The sequence below is a fragment of the Corapipo altera genome, unplaced genomic scaffold, assembly GCF_003945725.1.
Source record: "Corapipo altera isolate COAL_440 unplaced genomic scaffold, ASM394572v1 96, whole genome shotgun sequence".
Taxonomy (NCBI): Eukaryota; Metazoa; Chordata; class Aves; order Passeriformes; family Pipridae; genus Corapipo; species Corapipo altera.
Window position 1 is genome coordinate 388,568 of NW_020884962.1, and position 25,027 is coordinate 413,594.

Consider the following 25,027-nt stretch of genomic DNA (forward strand, 5'->3'; position numbering starts at 1 on the left):
GGAGAAAAAAATACATCTACCCTTAGTCTGCAAAAATCCCACGTTAGGGAGGGCTCTGGATAAAACCAGTGCTGAGGGTTTATTTTTTCCAGAACTAAATGAAATCGAGGGGGTTTTTTTCTTCCCTTGTGATTCTGTCCCTCTGAGGTGAGACCCTCACCTGGAATCCTGCATCCAGCTCTGGGGTCCCAGCACAGGAGGGATGTGGAGCTGCTGGAGTGAGTCCAGAGGAGGAACAAAGATGATCAAAGGGCTGGAGCAGCTCTGCTGGGAGGAAAGGTTGGAGAATTGGGATTGTTCAGCCTGGAGGAGAGAAGCTTTGGGGTGACCTGACTGGGGCTTTCCAGGACCTGAAGGAGCTACAAGGAACATGGAGAGGGACTTTGGAGAAGGCATGGAGGGACAGGACACAGGGAATGGCTTCCCACTGCCAGAGGGCAGGGATAGATGGGATATTGGGAAGGAATTCTTCCCTGGGAAGGTGGGGAGGCACTGAAATGGATTTTCCAGAGAAGCTGTGGCTGCCCCATCCCTGGAAGCATCCAAGGCCAGGTTGGAGCAACGTGGGTTAGTGGGAGGTGTCCCTGCCCGTGGCGGGGGGGGGACTGGATGGGCTTTAAGGTCTCTCCCAACCCCCCAGCCAGTCTGGGATTCCAGGATTTCCAGCAGGATGGTGAAGAGAACCAAGTAAAGGAGATGGTATTAGTGACCCACATGGTTAATTCCAGAAGCTTCTCAGAGAAGCCTCCCCTGTAGCCTCCCCACTGCCAGTACCCAATACAACAATGCTAAGGAAAAAAAATGCCTCAAAAATTTGGTGTTTGAGGCGAGGAAAGGTCCAAAACCAACCAGCAGAACGTGCTTCAACCTTTTGTTTCCGAGTCTCGGCTCCCAGAGCTGAAACCAGCCCTGTCCCAATCCCAGGCCACACTCTCCCAAACTAACCCAAACCATCTGCAACCCTCAAACCCACAGATGTTGTTCCCCTCTGACTCACACAGGAGGCCCAGACGTGGGGACAGAGGCACCAGCAAAGCTCCAAGCTCTCCCCCCACTCCTTGGTTTTCCAGCTCCCCGGCTCGTTTCCAGGACTGCTGCTGAGCTCCAGGGGCAACGTGTTCCCAGCAGCCAGGTTTTTGGGGGAGAAAAAAAATGTGGCTCACCTGGAATTTAACCCCTCTGTTGTGCCAGTAACCAAAGGGGGAGTTGGCAGGGAGGATCAGCCCAGGTATGACACAGGTGCTGGGACTGGGAAAAACATCCTGCTCCGTCCCCAGGTGGCACCGAGAGGCTCCATCCTGGGACACAAACAGATGCACACACTGGAAAACACCTGGAATGAGCAGGGACGCAGGGCAGGGATCGAACTCCTTCGCCAATAAACAAGAAAAGTCCCCAAAATAGAAGTTTTGGAAGGTTCTGAAGCCGTTTGGGAAGCGGGGCCAAATGTGACAAACGGCTTCAGCCAAAACGGAGAAAATAATTAGAAAAACATTGAAATGTGTTGGTTTTTAGTTGTTGTTCTTTTCTTATTATTATATTTTTCTTTCTTTTTGTCGAACTAAAATATTTTTACTTCGGAAACGATGAAACATTTCAGTCCCAGCAGGATCTTGGAGCCTTTGTCCCAGCGAAATGGGAATGTTTATTCGGTTCGTGGCTTTACTGACTGACTTAAATGTCAGGAGGAAACCTCAGTGTTGCCTTTTCGGTGTAAAAATAAGGATCAAAAAAGCACAAAAAAAGATTTTTATCTGGTGGCACAGGGCACCAGAGGAGAGGCCAGCTAAAGGGCTGGAGGCAAGCACTTTTCCTGCCCAGATCCTTAATTCCCAACAGGCTGAGCCACGGGGGATTAGCCAACCTGCACAGTGGCCTCAGGTGACAGGAGAGGCCAGAAGAGAAGGTTCCTTTTGGGACACAGAACGGCCCTGGGAAGAGCAGGGTTGAGGGTGATGAAGGCTGGGAGGGATAAAGGCTGCTGTGAGATGCCCCTCAGAGCTCCCAGAAGGGAGAATCAAGGCCTTCTCCCTGCTCCCATGCCCAGGGCACTGGGAAAAGCCACATCCTGCCTCTTCCATCAGCAGAGCAGCCCCTGCCAAGGAATCCGCCCCTCCCATGACTGGGGCCTTGGCTGCCTCTAATTTTAGGGTCTGATGAAAAGATTTGGGGTCCCCTCCAAGCTTTCCTAACAAAAAGGGCTGAGTGCCACAGCCAAGAGACTCGGGATCCCACGGTGCTCCCACCACTCCCACGCGAGCCCAGATGTCCCGCGCGCTTCCCCGCTCCGCGTTTCCCTGCCCACACACCACGTTGGCCCCGCAGATCCAAGGACTTCAGCATCCCAGTTCTGGGAATGGGATCGTTCCCGCCGGCGGCGGCGGCGATCCGATACCCACACCAGGCCCTGAACTCCGGGCCACTTCCAAACTCATCCCAAATCCACAGGCCTTGCCTGGATAACGCCCCTTAACTCCTCCAAACACTAAGTCAGCTCTTAAACCAGCCAGCAGGGAACTGCAGCAGGAAGACCTTTCCAAACTCCGTGACACAATCGCCAGCCCAAAGCCCGGCCCGGCCGTTTACAAGCACTCGAGGTGCACACCCCGACTCCAAAGTGTCCCAACACAGGTTTTCTTGGAGCAGACCCGGCTTTCGGGGGCTTGGTGTGGGGTACGGAGACCTCAGCGCGTCCAGATGAACCCTCAGCTGCTGGGAGGAGGCAGGGCTGGTGATTACAGGGAGGGAATTGGGAACTGGGACGTGAAACCAGAGAGGGGAAACGTTTAAGCTTTAATCTTGGAAACAGCTTCCTGATAGGAGATTTATGAGCGCTGGGAATAGTCTCCTTTGCAGAAGGCTGGAAGCTGTGTTGCTGAAACAAGACGGGATAAAAGAGGAGACGACACATGAGGAATGGATTTGGGTTTGGGCAGAAGATGGATAAGGCCCAAAGGTTCGATTCCATCACTTCCAGCTCCAGACACTCCCACACATCCAACCCCACACCTGCCTCCGGGGACATTCACCCTTTTGCACCATTAACCAGCAAAGGTTGTCAGAACGTTCTGACAGCATCCAGAGTAGGGTGAGCAGCCCAAACCAGCTGTGGAGCTGCTCCTGGGGCTCCCATAGACCCTCATTTTTTGGCTGACACGGGGTGTAGTAGCCAGATCCAGGGGCTCAGCACATCCAGCTTTTGTGTGGGAGCCCATGGAAGGGGCAGGTTCATTAATATGTGTGTGTGTCTTGTTTAGCTTGGACCTTGAAGCAGCTGAACTTTTCCTGACTTAGTTCTCCCTGTATCTCTATCCCACTTTCCTGTAATCGACCTTTCCCTTTTTCCTGAGTTGGCCTTTCCCAGTGAGTTCTTGGTTTTCTTTAAAGCTGCTTTAGTGGTGCTGGAGGATGTGGAAGTGACAGCTTTGGCCATCCAAGCTCTACATTCACCCCTGAAAACCATCCAGCTCCAGCACTGCAGCAGGAGCTTCACCACTCCTCGTTCCCCCGGCCCCACTTCCAACCTCAGCACGACATGAAGGGGTGAAAAGGTAACGGAGACAAGAGCAGCACCTCTCCATCCCTGCCAGAGTCATGGAATGCTTTGGGCTGGAAGGGATCTCAAAGATCATCCCATTCCTCCCCCTGCCATGGGCAGGGACACCTTTGACTAGACCAGGTTGCTCCAAGCCCCTGGCCTGGAGAAGGGTCTGTTGAGAAGCTTGTCCAAGGCTCAGCCTCATAAAACCACCAGGCCATGCCCTGAGAAGGGATTAGATGCTAAAGTCTGAGCTCAGCTGAGTGCAGCAAGCCCAAGGCACTCTGACTTCAGCCTCATTGCCCCACAAAAACATCAGTGAAATCATTTCATTAATCCCCAGAGCCTCGTTTCCTTCCTTCCTTCCTCCCCTCAGCCAAGATGAAGCCTAAAATAGTATTCTGCATTCCTCATATTTCACTCCAAAACTAATTAACACCCAATCAGCCAAGAGCTCTTCTCGCAGCAGCCTGGCTCCATCGAGCAACCTGCCCACCCTTGGCAGCAGCACGAGCACCCACAGGGCTCCCAGCTCATCCCAAAAGACATTTCCGATGGAGCATCTGGACAGAACTGGGCTAAACCAATGGAAAACAGGAAAACAGCAGAATTAAAGCTCCACATGCACTCCTATCTCCATCCCACGTGCACACACAACTCCTCAGTGCCCACAAACAATCTCAGTGTGGTCATTCCCCGATGCCACAAGCACGGTCGTTCTTCACCAGCTTCCAGCAGCCCCTAAATTAGGGTAAAACCCCCACAAGTTACCCTTGTTGGTACCTGCACCACAACCCCCCCACAGAAACAAAGAGGTCAGTTTTTATTCAGCTAAAAAAGCACTTTGGACCCAGTGTAGGGCGTGGGATGGGAAAGATGGAGCACAGCTCTGGCTTCACTTGGATTTCACAGCCATTCCTCGGAAGCCCAGGCCAAGAGTGAGTCAAACGGGGCTGTGCCGGTGACGGAGCCTGAGCTGGAAAGGGAAACGTCATCCAGGAGGGCTCCAAACACGTCACCCGTGAGACATCAACCCCCTCACTACAGGAGCGTTCTTGCTCGAGGTTCACACACGTCAGGCACGGACGAGGCACTGAGGGCTGCAGGGATTACGAGCAAGGAGAGGGCGTAAAAGAGCGTCCCAAACACAGGGAAGATGCGGCAGCTACGGGAGAGGGATAAAAGGTCAAACACGCCACACTCGACATGTTAATTTGGTTTTCAGCCCAAACTTCCACCCACGGACCGAACGCAAAGGCAGCCCCGGGAGCGCCAGCCCTCGCCCACGGCGTGAGCAAAGTCTCATTCATGGAACCAGCAGGAACGTGGGGCTGCACCTCGGAGCTGGAGTGGGTTTTGTGTCGGCTGCAGCCCATGGCAGGGGACAGCTCTGGTCCCCAGGGACAAGGTGGCCTCGTCCCCTGGCCCCACCATCCGTGGTGGGAAGGTGTGATGGCATTAGTTCCTCCCACAAAAAGACAAAGCCTTCCTGCGCCTCAGCTGGGCTGAGCTGGAAAATGCTTCCAAAGGGTAATGCGGAAAATCCTGTGGCTCTAGCAGCCCATGGGACAGCTCAAGGCTCTGGGCAAGAGCTGGTTCATCCCCTCAGCCCAGGCTGAGCCCAGCTTTGCACTTGCTGCTTAAAAATAACCTCAAATATACAAAAAACTCACACTGAGTGTCCTGCACCTCCGCAGAGCTCCATCCTCTCCCACTGACGGCTGTGAGGAGGCAGGAGAGCCAGACACTCACTGAAAAACAGGGAAATTTTTTTAAGGAAAGACTGGACGTGGCACTCAGCGGTCTGGTTTAGTTAACATGGTGATGTTGGGTCACAGGTTCAACTGGATGATCTCAAAGGTCTCTTCCAACCTGACTGATCATGTGAATCCCTCCCAAGCCAGGAGCCCTGTGGGCTTTTCCCTGTCCTTCCAACCATGCCCACGCTCGGGGGTGGCAGAGGTGATGGGAACCCCGGCAATCCCAGACCCCTCACACCCAGGAGGTGCCCACAGAGAGAAGCCCTGAGGATGACACCTCTCCCCAGTGCAAGGGTTGCACACCGGCATCCCCTCCCTGCTCGGGCAGCCCCTCAAGGGGCCCCAGGCAGCGTCGAAACCCCTCAGAGATGCCCTCAGGACCCCCTCGCGGAACACAGCAGCACAAGCCACCCCACACGCGGCTCCCGCCGCTGTGAGGAGGCCCCGCCTCAGCCGCGCCTTTTATACCGCCCGCGCGCCGCAGCCTGGCCCCGCCCCGCCGTGTGACGTCATCGCGGCGCGCGGCAGCATGGCCGCGGCGGTGCCGCCCGGGGTGGCGCCGGTTCGAGCCCGGTGAGTGCGGGGTCGGGGCTGTCCGGCCCCGCCACGACCCCCGCCGTCCCCCGGGACCCTCCTGGCCTCTCCGCCACCCTCCCCCGGGGCGTGCCCGACCCCTCTATGAGCCCCCCAGGACGCGCCCGGCACCTCCATACCCCCCCGCCCCGGTACATCCCTGGTCCCTCTGTAACTCCCCCGGGACGTGCCCGACCCCTCTGTAATCCCCCCGGACGCGTCCGGTCCATCCGTAACCACCCCAGTACATTCCTGGCTCCTCCATGAGCTCCCCCAGTATGTGCCAGGCTCCTCCGTAACTGCACCAGTACGTCTCCGACCCCTCTATAACCCCTATAGTACCCCGGTACATTCCCGACCTCTCCAAAATCCACCCCCCTCCCCACCCACAGTGTGCTCGCAGCCTCTCCGTAACTCTCCCAGTACATTCCCAACCCCTCCATAACCTCCCCAGTACGTTCCCAGCTCCTCCATAACCTCCCCAGTCCATCCCTGACCCCTCCATAGCCCCCCCCACTAAATTCCCAACCCCTCCATAGCTCCCCTCAGTACATTCCCAGCCCCTCCATATTCCCCCCAGTACATTCCCAACCACTCCATAACCCCCCCCAGTCCATGCCCAGCCCCTCCTGCCCCCCTATCTCCCTGGACACCCTTCTCCCTGCTCCCTGCCGTGACCAGGATGACCCAGGCGCTGCATCTCCGCAGGTTCCTCACTTCCAAGGAGGAATTCCACGCCTTCCTGCGGGCCAGGAGCGAGCCGGGGAGCCAGGTGGGAGATGAGGGTGAGGAGGAGAAGAAGGAGGAAGACAAGGAGAAGGAGGAGCAGGAGGAGCAGGTCAGCAGCTGCCAGAGCGAGCCCCTGGCCAAGCGGGTGAGGGCAGAGGACCTTGGCCAGGATGAGGAAAACCAGGAAGGTGCTGGAGCAGAGGAGAAGGAGCTCCCGGAGCGGAAACGGGCCCGGGGGCAGAACAAGAGCAGGCCGTGTATGAAACCCAACCACTATGAGCAGAGCAGGCTGTGCCCCTCGGTCACACAGGTAGGACATGGGGCTCTGCTCCCCACTGGCCTGGGTTAGGTGGGATTTTGGGAGGGAATTCCTGCCTGTGAGGGTGGGGAGGCCCTGGCACAGGTTGCCCAGAGAACCTGTGGCTGCCCCTGGATCCCTGGAAGTGTCCAAGGCCAGGTTGGGGCAACCTGGGCTAGTGGGAAGTGTCCCTGCCCATGGCAGGGGGTGGAATGAGATGATCTTAAAGGTCCCTTCCAACCCAAACCATTCCAGAGTTCTATGGAAGCCAACTCTGTTGACTGGGAGAGGGGGAAGTGGGATGAGCTGAGTGGGACAAGCAAAGCCTCACCTTCCCTGAAGTGGCAGCACTAAAAAGTCCCCTCAGGTGGGTCCCTCGCTCCCCTCCTGCAGCACATTCCAACACTGGAGTTCCCGGGACCGTTCCACGTGTCACCTGACATCACCAGGGGGGCTCGGGTGCTCAGAGCAGTTTTGGGCTGGGGCAGGTTCGGCCTCACCTGGGCTGTGTCGCTCCATCCACACCTGAGCCGAGGCCTTACCCCGCTCCCTGTTCTCCGAAGGGCTGTCCAGGGAAGTGCTTTTACGGCCCCCGGTGCCGCTTCCTCCACGACGTGGGCGAGTACCTGGCGGGGAAGCCCTCGGACCTGGGCCAGCGCTGCGTCCTCTTCGACACCTTCGGCCGCTGTCCCTACGGGGTCACCTGTCGCTTCGCCCGCGCCCACCTCGGGGACGGCCACCAGAACATCGTCAACGCCGCCCTGGCCCAGCAGTGGGAGGGGAAGCTACTGGTGAGGAACAACCTCTCCAAGGACCTCCAGCACCAGCTGCGCAAGAGGAAGTTCGTCTTCCAGAAGGCCGAGGAGTATCTGCGTGGGCTCAGGCCCCGCGGAGGTGACAGGAAGGGAGGCAAAGCCACGGGGGAGCGAGAGGTGTCCAACTGCGCAGCACCCCAGGAGGACCTGGGGGATGGAGACAGCCATGGAGACCCTGTGCTGCAGGAACAGGGAGAGGATCCCAAAGCAGAGGCCTTGCAGAGGCCCAGCTCCCGAGGGGATGGGGTTGCTCCCTCCGTACCGACCGTGGGCCCGCTGACCGATGAGGACGTCACGAAGCTGCGGCCGTGTGAGAAGAAGAAGGTGAGAGTCCGGTCAAGGGCAGGTGACCCTTGTGTGCTGCTCCAGGGGTGGGAATTCTGTGTGGAAAGATGGAAGAGAGACCCTTTGGAGACACCTTTGAGACCCTTTAGCTGGAGGAGGCAGGCAGAGGACAGAGCTCCCGGGCTCCATGTCCCTGTCATGGTGGGGAGGATGCGGGAAGGTGAGCGCTCACGGGTCTGGAGTTGGCCTTGGAAGGGTGAGAACCAAGAGATGCTGCAGCCCCTGGATTTTCCAGGCCCTGGAGGGAGAGGCTGAGTTGTCAGGGAGGATGGAAGAGCAAGGAGAGCTGAGGCTGGGCTGGGTTGTGTGTGCTGCAGTGTCTTCCTCCCCTCATCCTCCTCACCTCCATCCTTGCTTCCATAAACCAATCCCTCTCACCTCAGTATCTGTAATTGCTGTGAGCTCTCTCCAAGCTGAGCAGCAAAAACAAAATGAGTGGTTCAATTTTCTGCGTCTTTTATGCAAGTGAGACATTCCCTGGGAATAGTTTGAGGTTCTAAAACAAAACCAGTGTTCTCCTGGGTTTCCCACTGGGTTTTACCCAAGGCAAGGGATAAAAACTGGAATATCTTATATATGGAAGAAATTCCTTCCTGTGAGGGTGGGAAGGCCCCCTGGCACAGGTTGGGCAGAGGAGCTGTGGCTACCCCATCCCTGGAAATGTCCAAGGCTGAGTTGGATGGGGTTTGGAGTGACCTGGGATAGAGAAAGGTGTCTCTGCCCATGGCAGGACATGGCACTGGATGATCCTTAAAGTCCCTCCCAACACAAACCATTCCATGATTCTACAATTCAGTGATCATCACCACTGCTGCCTCAGCTCTGATGGTGGTCCTCCATCCTTGCTTTCCAGCTGGAAATCCAAGGCAAGCTCTACTTGGCTCCACTGACCACGGTAGGTTGATAACTTTTGTCCATTTGTCAAAACTTGCCGTTGCCGCCGTCGGAACGGAGCAGATCTCCTGACAGTCCCTGCCCCTGCTGTCCCTGGCAGTGCGGGAACCTCCCTTTCCGACGGATTTGCAAACGCTTCGGAGCAGATGTCACCTGTGGGGAGATGGCTGTGTGCACCAACCTGCTCCAGGGCCAGTCCTCGGAGTGGGCCCTGCTCAAACGCCACCACACCGAGGATATTTTTGGGGTGCAGGTGAGTGTTGTCGCCTCAATAAAACTGAACTTCCGAGGAGAAAAGCGGCCTCTGGAGCTCATGGAAGCTTTGGCTCCCTTTGGCAGCTGGAGGGAGCCTTTCCAGACACCATGACCAAGTGTGCAGAGCTCCTGAACAGGACAGTCGAGGTGGATTTTGTGGACATCAACGTGGGCTGTCCCATTGACCTGGTCTACAAGAAGGTGAGTTGTGGGGCGCATTTTCCTTCCTTCCATGGATCCTTGTCTTCTCCCTTATGCCCTGCTGCCTGACCTGCTCCTGCCAGGCTGATCCAGAGCTCCCAGTTCATTTATGGGCACTGGACCTCAGCAAGAAGGTGAATAAGCTGCTCAAGGAGCAGGGAGTGGCTGTCTTTCCCTGGCAAAATTTGGGAGGAGAGTGCTGTGGGCTGGTTGGGTTTTTTTGTTAAAGAATCCATTTTCTGCAAGCCTTGAGATGCTCCAAGTCTTTCCTGCATTCCCTGAGCAGCTCCAAGGACTCTTCACTACGCAAGGAAGCGGAAAGTCTTGACTGTGCCACGTTTTGTCCCTCAGGGAGGAGGTTGTGCTCTCATGACTCGCTCCAACAAGTTTGAACAGATTGTCCGCGGGATGAACTCGGTGAGTCGGAGCGCCTGGAGATGATGGAGCTGATGGATCCACCTCCTGCCTCGGCCTGGCCTCATTCTCCCACTCCTGCAGGTGCTGGATGTCCCTCTGACGGTGAAGATCCGGACTGGAGTGCAAGAAAAGATTAATGTGGCTCATAAAATAATCCCCAGGATCCGGGAGTGGGGAGCATCCATGGTCACGGTACGGGAATACTTGTGGTGGTGTGAGATTGGGAATTCTGCATGTCAGCCTGGAGACAAGGGGGGGTGTGACCTTCCCCTGCCCCAACAGCTCTTTCAAACCCCTTGGAGCAGATGTGTGCTGCATTTTAGTGTTCTCTGCTAATCCAAGAGGAAAATTCAGGAGCAGAAAGTGTTTTCCTTGTTGCTCCTGGGACACCTTCCACTATCCCAGGTTGCTCCAAGCCCTGTCCAACCTGGCCTTGGACACTTCCAGGGATGGGGCATCCACAACCTTAAGGAGATGGTTCCTGCAGAAGTTTCAGCCAAGGAAGCCTTGTTCTGTCAGGGCAGGGGAAATAATGGGACCAGCTCATTGTGTGGGGGTTAGTTCCTGCCCACGGGGAATATTCCCATTCCCTGTGAACAGCCACTTCTTGCTCTGGCTCACAAATAGCCAAAATGTCACCCCAAAAGCCTCCAGCCCACTCAGCTATGCTCAGCCCTTCCTGTAGATCCAGAGGTAGATCCAGAGGTAAATCCTGGGGGATCCCTTACCCAGTTCTCTCTGTCAGCAGCACTGGGCTGTAAATCCAAAGGCAGATCCTGAAGTAGATCCAGAGGTAGATCCTGAGGGATCCCTTACCCAGCTCTGCTCACCCCTTCCTCAGCCCCCTCCATCAGCAGTTCCTGGGCTGTAGATCCAGAGGAAAATCCCAAGGGATTCTTTACCCAGGTCTGCTCTGTGAGCAGCTGCTGGGTGGTAGATCCAGAAGCAGATCCTGAAGAAGATCCAGAGTTAATCCCAAGAGATCCCTTACCCAGCTTTGCTCTGTCAGCTACTGGGTGGTAGATCCAGAAGTAGATCCTGAAGAAGATCCTGAGGTAGATCCCAAGGATCCCTTACCCCATCCTGGTGTGATTCCCTTTGCTGGAGCACGTTTCTCCCATCCTGCCCTGCCTCTCCAGCGAGGTCTGAGTGGGATCTCTCCCCCAGCTCCACGGCCGATCCCGGGAGCAGCGGTACACGCGGAGCGCCGACTGGGAATACATCGCCGAGTGCGCCAAGATCGCCAGCCCCATGCCCCTGTTTGGTACGTGGGTCTTGTTCCTTCACCTGTTTGATTTGAAATACCCTTTAAAAAAAGGGAAAAAACCCCCAGATTCCCAATGATATTTAGCCTGGGGGAAAGTTTGGAACATCCCTGGCGGAGTCACCGGCGCCTCTGCCTGTGTTTGGGGATGAGGAGAAGGGACAGGTAGGACATGAACCACTTGGGTTTTACCAGGTGCTTTTTGGGCCCCTGTGGCACAGACAATCCCCAGACCTTCCAGGTAGGAGCTGGGAGTGGAGGAGAAGAGAGGAGAAGGCTCCTCTTTTCCTTGTAAGAGGAATCATAAATATCCACCCCATAAACATCCCTGGGAATCTCTAACCTTGGCTCTTTGAACAGTCTGGTTCTTGGACTCTGTGTCCATTTTGAATTTTATCCCGTGCCTGGATTAACTCATTTTGACTTGTCCTTATGGCTCACTTTGACCTCTGGCTTCTCCCTCCTTTCCGGGCAGGAAATGGGGATATTTTATCTTACGAAGATGCAAATCGAGCCATGGAGATGGGAGTTTCTGGAATCATGATTGCAAGGCAAGTGCTTGTGTTTCCTTTCACTTCTGAGCTCTTGTTGGTTCCAGAGTTAAAAAAAAAAAAAAAGGAATTAAAAAAAAAATCCCTAAACAACCCCCAAAACACGAGAAGTTTCCTCGTGTTGAAACTGCTCTGAAAATTGATAAAATCAATTTGGATCGGTGAGAAGTTCCAGCAGCTTCTTGTTGGAATGAGAAACAAAATTAAAAGCAGAATTGGCTGGTAAAAAGGGCTGGGAAGTGGCTAAAATCATTTGGCATCTTCAGGAGCATCAGTGATGGGAATAACAATGCCCTTTTTTTTTTTTTTTTTTTTTTTTTTTTTTGACTGCAGAGGGGCACTCATCAAACCATGGCTTTTCACCGAAATTAAGGAGCAGAGACACTGGGATATCTCCTCCGGGGAAAGGTTTGACATCCTCAAAGACTTCACCAACTACGGCCTCGAGCACTGGGGGTCGGACACTCAGGGAGTGGAGAAAACCAGGAAATTCCTGCTGGAATGGCTCTCTTTCCTGTGCAGGTAACTCTGCCCAGCCAAAACTGGATTGATCCAAGAGGATCTTTGAACAATATTTAATTAAACTCCAGCACTCACTGCTGTTCCATCCCATCCCAGGTACATTCCAGTTGGATTATTGGAACATCTACCTCAGAGAATTAACGAGCGGCCGCCGTATTACCTGGGGAGGGACTACCTGGAGACACTCATGGCCAGCCAGAACGTGGATGATTGGATCAGAATAAGGTAATAAAATGTGGAATTTAATTTAAATTGCTAAAAAGGGATGTGGCAGAGCCCCCGTGGAGCCACAGGGTCATGTGACAGCCGTGGGCTGAACACAAACCTCTCCTTGAGTTTGGTTTTGTCGTTGTCCTTGTCTTTCTTCCCTGGAAGTGCCCCAAGGCCAGGTTGGATGAGGCTTGGAGCAACCTGGGCTAGTGGAAGGGGCTGGAACAAAATGGTCTTTAAGGTCTCTTGATTGATTCTGTGATTGATTCTTTCTTCCAGTGAGCTGCTCCTGGGCCCTGTCCCTCCCAGCTTCACCTTCCTGCCAAAACACAAGGCCAATTCCTACAGATAGGGCTGGCCAGGCCCTTTCCCGTGGCGTGGAGGCAAGAGGAGGCGTTGGGTTGGGGTGTCTGGAGGAGCAGGATTCCTCAGCTGCGCTCAGAAGTGGAATAAAGCTGACGTTTTTAGAATCTGGTGGGTTTTTTGCCTTCCTGCCCCAGACCTCAGTCCTGGCAGGACAACATCTATTTGTGAGCAGGAGGGATCTTTGTCCTCCAGAGCTGTCCCAGCTCAGCAGGAGGCCTCTGTTCCTTACCAGGATGTCCTTGGGAGTGACAAACTCCAAGGACAAGGAGCAGCAACATACCCCCTGCCTCTTCTGCTGCCCCCCCGCAACCGGGGGGACCCCGAGCTGATGTTCAGGGGTCCAAAGAGGAGCTTCTCAGAGTTTCCAAAGGCTCTTTGGGTGCATGTAGGGAGTCAGCCTGGAGGGTCTCGGTGGTGTCCCCACACCTGGGGACCCAGGTGGCACCAGAAGAGGTGGGAGAGTGGTGGTCCCAGCCCCTGCAGTGCTGTTGACACCCATCACTGCCACCTCCACGGGGGCATCCCGTGGTGACACATCCCATGGATCCCATGCTGACACACACCCCCAGCCCCTCTGCTGACCCCAGAGGGACAGGGCAGGGCTGGGGCACCGTGGGGATGCCTTGGAGCAGCCCCCCGTCCCCCCGTCCCCCCCAATCCCATGGAGGAGCTGCTGCCTGGGGAGGTGTCATGGCGGCCCCCTGTGCCCCGGTAGGTGTCATGGCGGGCGCAGGAACCGGAAGAGCTCGCGTCACGTGACGCCCCCTCTTCCGGGTGCGGGCGGTGGGAGCGCCCGGTAGTGGCGGGGAGGGCACTGGGAGAACTGGGGGGGAACTGGGAGCACAAGGAGATGGGGGGATAACGGGAGAGCAGGGGGGGAAGGGGGGGGGTACAGAAGCACTAACTGGGGAGACTGGGAGGGTACAGGAGAAACTGGGAGGTTACAGGAGAATTAACTGGAAGGCTGGGGGAGTACATGAGCACTAACTGGGCAAACTGGGAAGCATAGGGTGGATAACTGGGAAGGTGCACAAACACTAACTGGGTGAACTGGGGAGCCCAGCATGGATAACTGGGGGCAGAAAGGGAACTGGGAGGGTACAAGAGCACTAACTGGACAAACTGGGGGGGTACAGGAGCACAAACTGGGAGGCACAGGGGGAACTGGGAGGGTACACAAGCAATAACTGGGGGGGCCCAGCATGGATAACTGGGAGCACGGGAGGGACTGGGCAGGTACAGAAGCACTAACTGGGGAGCCAGGCGTGGAAAACTGGGAGGTGTGGGGCAACTGGGAGGGTACTCAAACACTAACTGGGTGAACTGGGGAGCACAGTGTGGCTAACTGGGGGCACTGGGAGTGACTGGGAGGCACGGGGTGCTGGGGGGGGGCTCACCCGGGGGGGCGGGGGGGGGGTCCCTCCCCACTGAGCCCAGCACAGGGGGGCTGTTCCCACAGGATGCTGTCACGGGGCCGGCGGCTCCTGCGCTCCTGGAAATCCCTGTTCACGGGGAGGCTCCTGCTCCTCACCAACACCCTGAGCTGTGGGGGCCTCCTGGCAGCTGGAGATTCCCTGCAGCAGGAATGGCACCGCCGGAGGCACCCGGAGAGCCAACACCAGCTGGGCCGAACTGGTGAGGGACTGGGAGGGGGGGGGCAGGACAGGCTGTGTGACTCCCACTGCCAGAGGGCAGCGTTGGATGGGATATTGGGGAGGAATTCCTCCCCGGGAGGTTGGTGAGGGGCTGGAATGGATTTTCCAGGGAAGCTGTGGCTGCCCTATCCCTGGAAGTGTCCAAGGCCAGGCTGGAGAAGAGAAGGCTCCAGGGAGACCTGAGAGCCCTTTCCAGGGCCTAAAGGGGCTCCAGGAGATCTGGAGAGGGACTTGGGACAAGGGATGGAGGGACAGGATATAGGGAATGGCTTCCCACTGCCAGAGGGCAGGGATAGATGGGATATTAGGAAGGAATTCCTCCCTGTGAGGGTGGGCAAGCCCTGGCACAGGTTGCCCAGAGAAGCTGTGGCTGCCCCATCCCTGGAAGTGTCCAAGGCCAAGTTGGAACACCCTGGGCTAGTGGAAGGTGTCCCTGCCTGTGGCAGGGGATGGGAGTGGATGAGCTTTATGGTCCCTCCCAACCCAAACCAATCTGGGATTCTGTGATTTATGGAACCCCCCTCCTGGGTGCTTCTCCCAAAAGTGGATTCAGCTCTGGGGAAGGCACAAAGTGTGACCCTGATTCCCTCCCTGTGACAATGAGGAATTAATCACAGAATGATTTGGGTTGGGAGGAACCTTTAAGCCCATCCAGGCCCCCCCCGCCACAGGCAGGGACACCTTCCATTATCCCAGGTTGCTCCAACCTGGCCTTGGACACTCCCAGGGATGGAGCAGCCACAGCTTCTCTGAGCAACCTGTGCCAGGGCCTCCCCACCCTCCCAGGGAAGAATTCCTCCCTAATATCCCATCTATCCCATCTAACCCTGCCCTCTGGCAGTGCAAATCCTCCATCCCTGCCCCTGGTGTTGTTCCCAGGTCGGATGTTTGCCGTTGGCTGCAGCATGGGCCCCTTGATGCACTACTGGTACCTCTGGCTGGACTCGGCGTTCCCGGCCCGGGGCGTGCGGAGCCTCCGGACGGTCCTGAAGAAAGTCCTCATCGACCAGCTCGTGGCATCGCCCGGCCTGGGCGCCTGGTACTTCCTGGGTACGTGTGGCACTGCGGGCTGGAAGTGGGATCCATGGAATCCTGGAATATCCTGAGCTGGGAGGGACCCACAAGGATCATCCAGTCCAATTCCTGGCCCTGCCCAGGACACCCCAACAATCCCCACCCCGTCCCTCAGAGCGTTGTCCAAGAGTTCTGGACATGTTCCCTGGGGTTTGCTTTTGTTCTTCTCCACCTCCTGCCCCTCTTTATTGAAGGAGTTGGTCCTTGATTTGTCACCTATGAACACAGAAACATCCACAGCAACAATGCAGCAGGATTTCTGTAGAATCCTGGAGTATCCTGAGCAGGAAGGGACCCCCAGGGATCATCAGGACACCCCAACAATCCCACCCTGTCCCTCAGAGCGTTGTCCAAACCCTCCTGGAGCTCTGGCAGCCTTGGTGCTGTGCCCACTGCCCTGGGGAGCCTGTTCAGTGCCCAACCACCCTCTAGGGGAAAAATTTCCCAATATCCAACTTAACCCTCACCTGACTCAGCTCCAGCTGCTCCCTGGGTCCTGTCCCTGCTCACCAGAGATCAGTGCAGCCCCTGTGCTTCCCCTTCCATTTCCTGGAGCTCCCTCCCTCTGGATGGTGCTTCAGTGCCCTTCCCTCCCATATTGAGAGGGTTTTGGGGGCCCTTTCCATGTCTGGCACTGAGATGGCAACTCCCATCCATGCTCCCACCCCCACTGACTCTGTCCCCACAGGCATCGGCACCCTGGAAGGTCAGTCTCTGGAGGAGAGCTGGGATGAGCTCAAGGAGAAATTCTGGGAGCTTTACAAGGTAAACCCTTCCCTGAGCATTCCCTCCCTCCCCTGGCACGTCCCATGGATCCAGTGGGAAGCATCCAGCTGGCTCCTTGCTCTCCTCAGGCCGACTGGTGCGTGTGGCCGGCGGCTCAGCTCCTCAACTTCCTCTTCGTCCCTCCCACCTACCGGGTGGTTTATGTCAACGTGGTCACCCTGGGCTGGGACACCTACCTGTCCTACCTCAAATACAGGGTGAGTCCCCTGGGCTGGGACTGTCCCTGTCCCACCTCAAACACCATCCCTGTCCCACCCCAAACACCCAGTGAGTCCCCTGGGACTGTCCCTGTCCCACCCCAAACACCCAGTGAGTCCCCTGGGACTGTCCCTGTCCCACCTCAAACACAGGATGAGTTCCCTGGGCTGGGACTGTCCCTGTCCCACCCCAAACACTGTCCCTATCCCACCTCAAACACAGGGTGAGTTCTCTGGGCTGGGACTGTCCCTGTCCCACCTCAGACATCCAGTGAGTCCCCTGGGCTGGGACTGTCCCTGTCCCACCTCAAACACTGTCCTTGTCCCACCTCAAACACCCAGTGAGTCCCCTGGAACTGTCCCTGTCCCACCTCAAACACAGGTCTGGGACTGTCCCTATCCCACCCCAAACACTGTCCCTATCCCACCTCAAACACCCAGTGAGTCCCCCTGGGCTGGGACTGTCGCTGTCCCACCTCAGGCACCCAGGGAGTCCCCTGGGCTGGCACTCTGAGCAGTCTGGAGGGTGCCCAGCTGATCCCATTATCCCTGTTTTCCAGCCTAGAGCCACCCCAGGCCCCAAGCAGGACTCTCCTCGGGAGGAGCAGCAGCGCAGTGCCAGGGCGTAGAGAGGTGGATGTGGCGCTTCCAGAGGCTCCTGCCTGCAGCAAATGGCATTTTTTGGGGGGCACTGTGGCCCCTGGGGATTGATCAACCCAAGGGGAGCGATGGCTGGAGACCACCAAGGCCAGACACCCCCCCCCAGCCACGTGCCTCTTGCTGATTAACTCATCTGCTAATTAAGATGGGTTGGGGTTGTGTTGGTAACAATCTCCTGTTGCAGGATGACCTGTAAAGTGATTTCTTCTGGGATTTACCCCTGGAGCCGGGGTGAGGAGCTGCTGTAGCCCCTGGGAAGGGCTCTGGTGCTTTCCCTGGCTGCTCCAGGCTGGATTTGTTCCCTCTCTCCAGAGCAAACTTGCTCCTTTCCAACCTTCTCAGATCCACTCCAGCCACTCAGATCCTCACTAATTCATCAGGAAAGAATTCTTCCCTGGGAGGGTGGGGAGGCCCTGGCACAGGGTGCCCAGGGAAGCTGTGGCTGCCCCTGGATCCCTGGAATTGTCCAAGGCCAGGTTGGAACAACCTGGGCTAGTGGAAGGTGTCCTTGCCCATGGCAGGGGGTGGCACTGGATGAGCTTTGTCCTTCCACTCCGAGGCATTCCATGATTCATTTCGCCTGCTTGGCAGAGGGAGGATGCCCCTCTGCAGCTCCTCGTTCCTTCCCCTCCTGCTTTTTGTCTTGCAGCTCAAGGATGGAATCACTCCACTCCCCCACCCTCTGCTCCTGTTCCCCCCATTCCCCCCTTTCCCACCCCCCTGGCTGTGGGGGCTGGAGCCTCCCAGCTGGGATATAAATAGGGGTGTGATCACACCAGTCTGCTCTGCCGAGCCTGGGAGGGGGGGGTTGGAGGCAAATTTTGGCAGGATTTGGACCATCCCATCCCTCTTCTCCCAGCCCTGGGCGAGCTGGACACTCCCTGCATCACCCAGGAGCTGAATTATTTCCAGTATCAATGAAAACTGCCTAAATGTGATTTTTTTTTTCTTTTCTTAGTTTTCAAGCTGTGCCTTAAGGCTCTACTCTCGTGCCTCCTGGTGTCACACCCCTGGAGGGACACAATCCCTCCTTCCACAGCAGCAGGAGCCAGCTGGGGAATGATAATTAAAAAAAAAACCCCAAAACCAACAAAACCCAGATAATTTTGGCTTTTCTCTGGCAACTCAGGGACACCACAGAGCAGAGGGTGCACCCCACTGTCCCCACAATGACCCCGAGGGACCTGTGTGATCAGCATCGATTTATTTCTTCACAACATTTCTTTTTAATACAGTGATTTTTAGGAAATTGTACCCTTTTTTTTTTGTTTGTTTTGTTGGTTTTTTTTGACACTTTTGACATTTGTACAGTACAGTGTAACTCTTCCATAAGTAAACTTCACAAAAAAGAGAGGGGGGGGGAGGCTGGAAAAGGGGGGAGAGGGAGGAAGATGGAATTATGGTAGGGGAGGGGAAAGAGGGGAAGGGGAAAAAAAAACCTGTGAAATAAAAGACACGGCGCTCCAAGAAAAAATAAATAAAGGGCAGCTCTTGTCATTGCTACGGGAATATCCACTTATTCACAGTCTCCACAGAAGCACAGTACTACAGGAACACGAGATTCCCAAATCCCTGGAGCAAACCAGCAACACTCTGCTCACCACCACCCCCAAACCCTGGGGCTGATTCGCTCCAGGTCTCTTGGCCTCGCTGATGTTACTTTAATGAACTCATTTCCTTTTAAATCTTTTAAATAATAAGAGATTTCGTTTTGTTTTTGTGGGTTTTTTTGTTGGGTTTTTTTTTTTTTTTAAAGTGATATTTAAAAGCAAGGTTACCACACCAAAAAAAAAAAAAAAAAAAACCAAAAAAAAGGGCGAAAAAAAAAGGAGATAGGAAAAAAAAAATCAATATATATATATGTATATATATAAATGCACCACCACGGCCACAGCACAGCAGGTCACAGCGTCACTTCCTACGCCTATTTACAAGGAATCTCTGTATGTACAAGGAGGAAGACGGCGGGAGCATAAATTAGCATCTATTTATACAAATAAACAAGAGTCAGGAAATATCCATCCAGCTGGAGGGGCAGGAAAAGCCGGGAAGAAAGAGCTCATCCCCTTCCGGGAGCTCTTGGGGGGAAAGGGGGGAGCAATGCCAGGCTGGGGAGGGAGGGAGGGGGGATTTGGGGGTCCTGGGGAAGCAGCCACACCCTGGGGAGGGGGGTCCTTGGGGGTCTCCCAGGGCAGGGGGGGTCTCAGGGCATCAGGGGGGGTCTCCCAGGGAATGGGGTTCTCAGGGAAGGGGATCCCAAGAGAAGGGGGTGCTCAGGAAAGGGGGTTCTCACAGAAGGGGGTCCCCAGGGAAGGGGCTTCTCAGGGCAGGAGGGTCTCCCAGGGCAGTGGGTCCCCAGGTCAGGGGGTCCCCAGGGCAAGGGGCTCCCCCAGGGAATAGGGTCCTCAGGGAAGGGGGTCCCCAGGGATTGGGGGTCCCCAGGGCAGGAGTTTCTCAGGGAAGAGGGGGGGGTCCCCTCAGAGCAGTGGGGTCCCCAGGGAAAGGGGTCCCCCAGGGAAGGGGGTTCTCAGGAAAGGGCTGGGGGCAATGGTTCCTTGGACAGTGACTAAAAGCAGAATGAGGGGAGTTTTCTACCAGCCCAGGCTTCAAAATAAATTAAGGGGGTGGGTTGAGGGGCACAGCCTAATGAATGGGGGGGGGGGGGGGGGGGGGGAGCTCCTAAAGGGGCCGCAGCCCTTTGGGAGGTATCAGCAGCAATTCCCCCACGGGACCCCCAAGAGGAGGGGCTGGGGGGGGGGGGGGGGGGGGGGGGGGGGCCCGGGGCCGGTTTTGGGGGGGGTTTGTGGAGGAGGGGTGGGGCTGGCCCCTAGCAGGCACAGTCCTGGTGGGGAGGGGCCTGCTGGTCCGTGAGCTGGGGGCCCTGCTTGGCCCCGGTGACGGCGGGGTCGGCCGTGTCCAGCGACTCCGACATCTTCTCGCAGATGATGTCCACCAGCCGCTCGAAGGTCTGCTTCACGTTGATGTTGTCCTTGGCACTGGCCTCAAAAAACTCAAATCCTGCACGGGGTGGGGGCAGAGGGACACGGGGGACACACACACACACAGACAGATCAGGGTTCCAGCCCTGCCTCCAGCCCGACAACATCGGAAACCGCCGCAGCTCCTCCTCCTCCTCCTCTTGTTAAATATTAATGAGCTGCCCAACCCGCAGTGTCCAACCTGCCCCCCACACGGGGACACCTCGCCCAGAAACTCCCCCTCCCATTCCCCCTCCCCAGCGGCTCTCAGAGGGTTTAAGGGTGGTAATAAACCCCCTCACACACGGCTCAAGGACTCCATGTTTTTTTCACCCGGCGCCAAGTCACCAGTTGAAGCGGAGCAATTACAGGGAGGGAATAAAGCCCTTAATTAAATTATTTGTTGGATGATGGCCATGGGGGAGCGTTCCCCTCTCCCCAGCTCACCCAGGTGCTCGGCGAGCTGGCGGCCCTTCTCCGAGGAGACCACGCGCTCATCCTCCATGTCACACTTGTTCCCCACCAGCAGCACCTGGGCGTTGTCCCAGGAGTAGGTCTTGATCTGGGTGGACCTTTGAGGGAAAGGAGAAGAGGGATAATGTAGGGGGGCTGAGCAGGGTGCTGGGAGGGGTGGCTGGGAAGGGCTGGGAGGCCACTCACCAGTCCTGCACGGCGTTGAAGGACTCCTCGTTGGTGATGTCGTACATGAGGATGAAGCCCATGGCCCCGCGGTAGTAGGCGGTGGTGATGGTGCGGTACCGCTCCTGCCCGGCCGTGTCCTGGGCAGGGACAGCAGGATGTCACCCCTGGGGGGGACAGTGACACCCCTCGGGGTGCTCCAGGGGCTATGGAGGTCCCTGGGGACACGTCTCTTCCCGTCATGTCACCCCCAGGGGCACAGTGACACCCCTCAGGGCTCATCAGGGGTCCCTGGGGACATGTCCCAACCCACCATGTCAGCCCGGGGACACAGTGACAACCCCTTGGGGTGCTCCAGGGGTCCCTGGGGACATGTCCCTCCCCACCACGTCACCCCCAGGGACACAGTGACACCCCTTGGGGTAGTCTGAGGGCCACCGAGGTCCCTGGGGACACGTCCCTTCCCACCTGGGCATCACCCCTGGGGACACAATGACACCCCTCGGGGAGCTCTGGTGCCACCAAGGTCCCTGGGGACACGTCTCTTCCCACCATGTCACCCCCAGGGGCACAGTGACACCCCTCAGGGTTCTCCAGGGGTCCCTGGGGACACGTCCCTCCCCACCATGTCACTGGGGTGGACAGTGACACTCCTTGGGGTGCTCCAGGTGCCACTGAGATCCCTGGGGACACATCCCTCTCCACCCTGGCATCGCCCTGGCCACCCAGGTTCATGGGGACACATCCCTCCCCACCATGTCACCTCTGGGGCCAAAGTGACACCCCTTGGGGTGCTCCAGGGGTCCCCAGGGACATGTCCCTCCCCACCATGTCATCCCCAGGGACACAGTGACACCCCTCGGGGCGCTCTGGGCATCACCAAGGTCCCTGAGGACACATCCCTTCCACCCCAGCATCACCCCTGGGGACACAGTAACACCCCTCAGGGCCCTCCAAGGACCACCAAGGTCCCTGAGGACACATTCCCTCCCACCCCACCAGCCCTGGGGACACAGTGACACCCCTCAGGGCGCTCTGGGCGTCACCAAGGTCCCTGAGGACACATCCCCTCCCACCCCAGCGCCGCTCCCGGTGCTTCCAGCCCTTCCAGCTCCGCAGGACGGAGCAGCCCCAACACGACCACCCCCTCCCACCCTTCCGTGAGGGCTCGAGGGCGCCCCAGGGGTCTCACCCAGATCTGCAGCTTGATGCGCTTGTCGTTCCGATAGATGGTCTTGACCTTGAAGTCGATGCCGACGGTGCTGACGAAGGCGGGCGTGAAGGAGTCGTCGGCGTACCGGAACAGGAAGGAGGTTTTCCCGACGCTGCTGTTCCCGATGATCAGGATCTTGAACATGTAATCGAAGTTCTGGTCCGAGGATTCCTTCTGCCCATAGCGGGAGTCGGTAGCCGACGCCATCTGCAAGGCGGGGGAGAGGCCGTGACGGTCCCAGGCCCCGGCTCGGAGCCGATTCCCGGCGCTGTGGGCACGGAGCCGGCGTGTTCCGGCTTGGGATGGGCGGTGGGGTGGCCATGGTGGGTCACTCGCCCCACAGGGCTCGGACAGGACACCTCCTGTCACCCCCAGCGAGGCGGGCCCGTGGTACATGTGGGGCACGTGGATCCCGGCGTTTGCCGTGGATCCCAGGGTTTCCCGCAGCCCTCGGAACGTGCCGTGGTCCCCAGGAGTTGCCGTGGATGCTGGGGTTTGCTGTGGATCCTGGGGTTTGCCACGGCCCCCCAGGATTTGCTGTGGATCCCAGGATTTGCTGTGGATCCCAGGGCTTGCTGTGGATCCCAGGGTTTGCCATAGCCCCTGGGATTTGCTGCAGCCCCCAGGATTTGCTGTGGATCCCAGGATTTGTTGTGGATCCCAGGGTTTGCTGCAAACCCCAGGATTTGCCATGACCCCCAGAGGGTTTGCTGTGGATCCCAGGATTTGCCATGGCCCCCAGGATTTGCTGTGGATCCCAGGATTTGCTGTGACCCCCAGGATTTGCCATGGCCCCCCAGGATTTGTCGTGACCCCCCGAGGGTTTGCTGTGGATCCCAGGATTTGCCATAGTCCCTGGGATTTGCTGCGGCCCACAGGATTCGCTGTGGATTCCAGGATTTGCCGTGACACCCCCCCACAAAGGTTTGCTGTGGATCCCAGGGTTTGCTGTGGATCCCGGGGGTTTGCCACGGATCCTGGGGTTTGCTGTGGACCCCAAGGGGTTTGCCATAGCCCCTGGGATTTGCTGTGGCCCCCAGGATTTGCCGTGGATCCTGGGATTTGCTACGGATCCAGGGGTTTGCTGTAGCCCCCGGGATTTGCCGTGGATGCCAGAATTTGCCATGGCCCCAGGGGTTTGCTGTGGCCCCTGGGGGTTTGCCATGGCCCCCAGGGTTTGCCACGGTCCCCAGGATTTGCCGTGGCCCCCGGGATTTGCCATGGATCCCAGGATTTGCCGTGGATCCCAGGATTTGCCGTGGATCCCAGGATTTGCCGTGGCATCGGCAGGTGCGGCCGGGACGCCGCAGCCTCTCCTGCATCTCCCCCACAAAATGGCACCAGCGCGGTGACACGGCACCGCGAGGTGCCACAGGGTGCCGGGGGGGGGGTGTCCCGGGGTGCCGGAGGGGTGCTGATGCCAGGCAGGGGAGGGCACAGAGATGGGTGCCCACCCAGGGCTGGTGCGGGGGGATGCAGGATGGAGCACAGGGATGCTGGGAAGCGCTGTGGGGTTCAGGGTGCCGATGGAGGGGGGTGCCGGCTGCTACAGGGAGGGGGTTTAGGGTGCTGATGGGGGGGGAGGTGCAGGAGGCTCACGGGGGGTGCACGGGGTGCTCACAGCGAGGGTGCAGGGTGCCACAAGGAGGGGGCTAGGGATGCTGATGGGTGGGGGCGCAGGGCGCTCATGGGGGGCGCACAGGGCGCTGCAGGGAGGGGGCGCCGGGTCCTGATGGGGAGGGCGCGGGGGGGGCTCAGGGCGCTCATGGGGCCGCTCCAGGTGCTGCAGGGAGGCGCCCACCCCACGCCCGACCCCGCTGCACCCATTCGGTCCGCGCCGCAACCCCCCCTCAACGGGGACCCTGCGCATCCCCCCCGCCCTGCGCCGCATCCATCACCATCATCACCACCACCACCATCATCATCATCATCACCATCACCATCATCACCACCATCATCATCATCATCATCACCCCCCCCCTCCGCCCCCCGCCCGCCGCCGCCTCCCGCCTCCGCCGCTGCACCGCGCCTCCCCGCCGGCTGCCGGGCGAGCCCCTGGGTGCCGGGGGGTGCCGGGGGTGCCGGAGGGTCCGGGGGGGGGTCCCGGGGGTGGGTGTGGGGGGGTCTCACCTCTGCCGCGCTCGCTCCTCCCGCAGCGACTGCAGCAGATGCGGACCCCGGGTGACGTCGGCAGAAGGGGCGTGGCCCGCTATGCAAATGAACCGTCGCGTCACGGGCGCGCCCCGGAGCGCGGCGCTGATTGGTCCGGCGGCGCGCGGTGATGGACAGCGGGGAGGTGAAGGGGGGGGCGGCCCCCCCCTCCCGGCGCGGTGGTGGGCGCCGCGCCCCCCCCTCGGCCGCGCGCGGTGGTGGGGTCCGGCCGAGCGGTGTGAGGCGCGGGGTGAACCACGCGCCGCGCGGGCGGGGGGAGCGGGGCGGACCATTCCCGCTCAAGGGGGGGGGGGAGCGAGATCGCGCAGCCTCGCTGTCGCGACATGGCAGCGCTATATCGCGACGCCCCCCCTAGGCGTGGCAGTGGCGGTCGGGCTGATCTTTACCCTGACGGGGCGCCTGGCGCTGAGGCGGGGCTGGTGCGCAGGTGGGCGGCCATGTCCTCCCTCGCCCTCAGGTTCCAGCGGGGATTAGGGGAGGCAGCATATGGCGGCCTCGGGGCACCGGCACCGCCCTGCCCGGGCCTGCCCTGCCCTGCCCGGGGCCCCAGGACCCTCCCGGGCCCTGCCCTACCCTGCCCGGAGCCTCCCGGGCACTGCCCTGTCGTGCCCTGCCCGGGGGGTTTAAATGGCCCCTGTCCCGGTGCAGCCCCATCGGAGCCCATCCAGGACCCAGAGCCCCCGGAGGACGGAACCGGACACCCCCCGGGCTCTGGCTGGAGCTGCCGGACACAGTGGGCACTGTCCAGGTGGGCAGTGAGAGCCCACTGTGAGGAGACAGAGCAACAGCCCCCAGCAACAACGGGATGGCCGGGAGGCAGGGATGGATCCAGGCATAGGGATGGATCCAGGCATAGGGATGGATCCAGGCATGGGGATGGATCCAGGCATGGGGATGGATCCAGGCTCAGGGATG

The 25,027-nt window shown here is 58.3% G+C and overlaps 3 protein-coding genes across 5 annotated transcripts; 2 read left to right on the forward strand and 1 right to left on the reverse strand.

The window, feature by feature from the left end:
• The first annotated feature begins 5,809 nt into the window (after nucleotides 1-5,809).
• Nucleotides 5,810-12,842, forward strand: DUS3L (dihydrouridine synthase 3 like). The gene is made up of 13 exons (XM_027664189.1): nucleotides 5,810-5,871; nucleotides 6,580-6,910; nucleotides 7,462-8,037; nucleotides 8,912-8,953; nucleotides 9,053-9,205; nucleotides 9,292-9,408; nucleotides 9,760-9,825; nucleotides 9,907-10,017; nucleotides 10,993-11,089; nucleotides 11,565-11,640; nucleotides 11,974-12,162; nucleotides 12,259-12,387; nucleotides 12,652-12,842. The coding sequence occupies exons 1-13, from the start codon at nucleotides 5,828-5,830 to the stop codon at nucleotides 12,722-12,724; spliced, it is 2,004 nt and encodes a 667-aa protein (XP_027519990.1). The 5' UTR covers nucleotides 5,810-5,827; the 3' UTR covers nucleotides 12,725-12,842.
• A 669-nt stretch (nucleotides 12,843-13,511) lies between these two features.
• MPV17L2 (MPV17 mitochondrial inner membrane protein like 2) lies at nucleotides 13,512-18,359 on the forward strand. Of its 3 annotated transcripts, none has more exons than XM_027664190.1 (6): nucleotides 13,512-13,534; nucleotides 14,181-14,373; nucleotides 15,273-15,443; nucleotides 16,156-16,232; nucleotides 16,322-16,450; nucleotides 17,011-18,359. In XM_027664190.1, the coding sequence occupies exons 2-6, from the start codon at nucleotides 14,199-14,201 to the stop codon at nucleotides 17,077-17,079; spliced, it is 621 nt and encodes a 206-aa protein (XP_027519991.1). In that variant the 5' UTR covers nucleotides 13,512-13,534; nucleotides 14,181-14,198; the 3' UTR covers nucleotides 17,080-18,359. The 3 variants fall into 3 exon arrangements, with proteins under 3 accessions (XP_027519991.1, XP_027519993.1, XP_027519992.1); XM_027664192.1 differs by lacking the exon at nucleotides 13,512-13,534 and adding an exon at nucleotides 13,748-13,764 and having other exon boundaries at nucleotides 14,198-14,373; XM_027664191.1 differs by lacking the exon at nucleotides 13,512-13,534 and adding an exon at nucleotides 13,754-13,764.
• A 598-nt stretch (nucleotides 18,360-18,957) lies between these two features.
• RAB3A (RAB3A, member RAS oncogene family) lies at nucleotides 18,958-24,176 on the reverse strand. The gene is made up of 5 exons (XM_027664193.1): nucleotides 24,071-24,176; nucleotides 21,920-22,147; nucleotides 20,749-20,867; nucleotides 20,536-20,660; nucleotides 18,958-20,128 (listed from the first exon to the last, which is right to left on the reverse strand). The coding sequence occupies exons 2-5, from the start codon at nucleotides 22,145-22,147 to the stop codon at nucleotides 19,938-19,940; spliced, it is 663 nt and encodes a 220-aa protein (XP_027519994.1). The 5' UTR covers nucleotides 24,071-24,176; the 3' UTR covers nucleotides 18,958-19,937.
• Between the last annotated feature and the right edge of the window lie 851 nt (nucleotides 24,177-25,027).

Excerpts from the sequence above, each read along its gene's own strand:
- DUS3L (XM_027664189.1), top strand. The coding sequence starts at position 5,828 with ATGGCCGCGGCGGTGCCGCCCGGGGTGGCGCCGGTTCGAGCCCG. Across the intron at positions 8,038-8,911 it reads GGCCGTGTGAGAAGAAGAAG|CTGGAAATCCAAGGCAAGCT; the intron begins GTGAGAGTCCGG and ends CTTGCTTTCCAG. Across the intron at positions 12,388-12,651 it reads GATGATTGGATCAGAATAAG|TGAGCTGCTCCTGGGCCCTG; the intron begins GTAATAAAATGT and ends TCTTTCTTCCAG.
- MPV17L2 (XM_027664190.1), top strand. The coding sequence starts at position 14,199 with ATGCTGTCACGGGGCCGGCGGCTCCTGCGCTCCTGGAAATCCCTGTTC. Across the intron at positions 16,233-16,321 it reads AATTCTGGGAGCTTTACAAG|GCCGACTGGTGCGTGTGGCC; the intron begins GTAAACCCTTCC and ends TGCTCTCCTCAG. Across the intron at positions 16,451-17,010 it reads TGTCCTACCTCAAATACAGG|CCTAGAGCCACCCCAGGCCC; the intron begins GTGAGTCCCCTG and ends CCTGTTTTCCAG.
- RAB3A (XM_027664193.1), bottom strand. The coding sequence starts at position 22,147 with ATGGCGTCGGCTACCGACTCCCGCTATGGGCAGAAGGAATCCTCGGAC. Across the intron at positions 20,868-21,919 it reads GCATCAAGCTGCAGATCTGG|GACACGGCCGGGCAGGAGCG; the intron begins GTGAGACCCCTG and ends GTCCCTGCCCAG. Across the intron at positions 20,129-20,535 it reads CCAGCTCGCCGAGCACCTGG|GATTTGAGTTTTTTGAGGCC; the intron begins GTGAGCTGGGGA and ends CACCCCGTGCAG.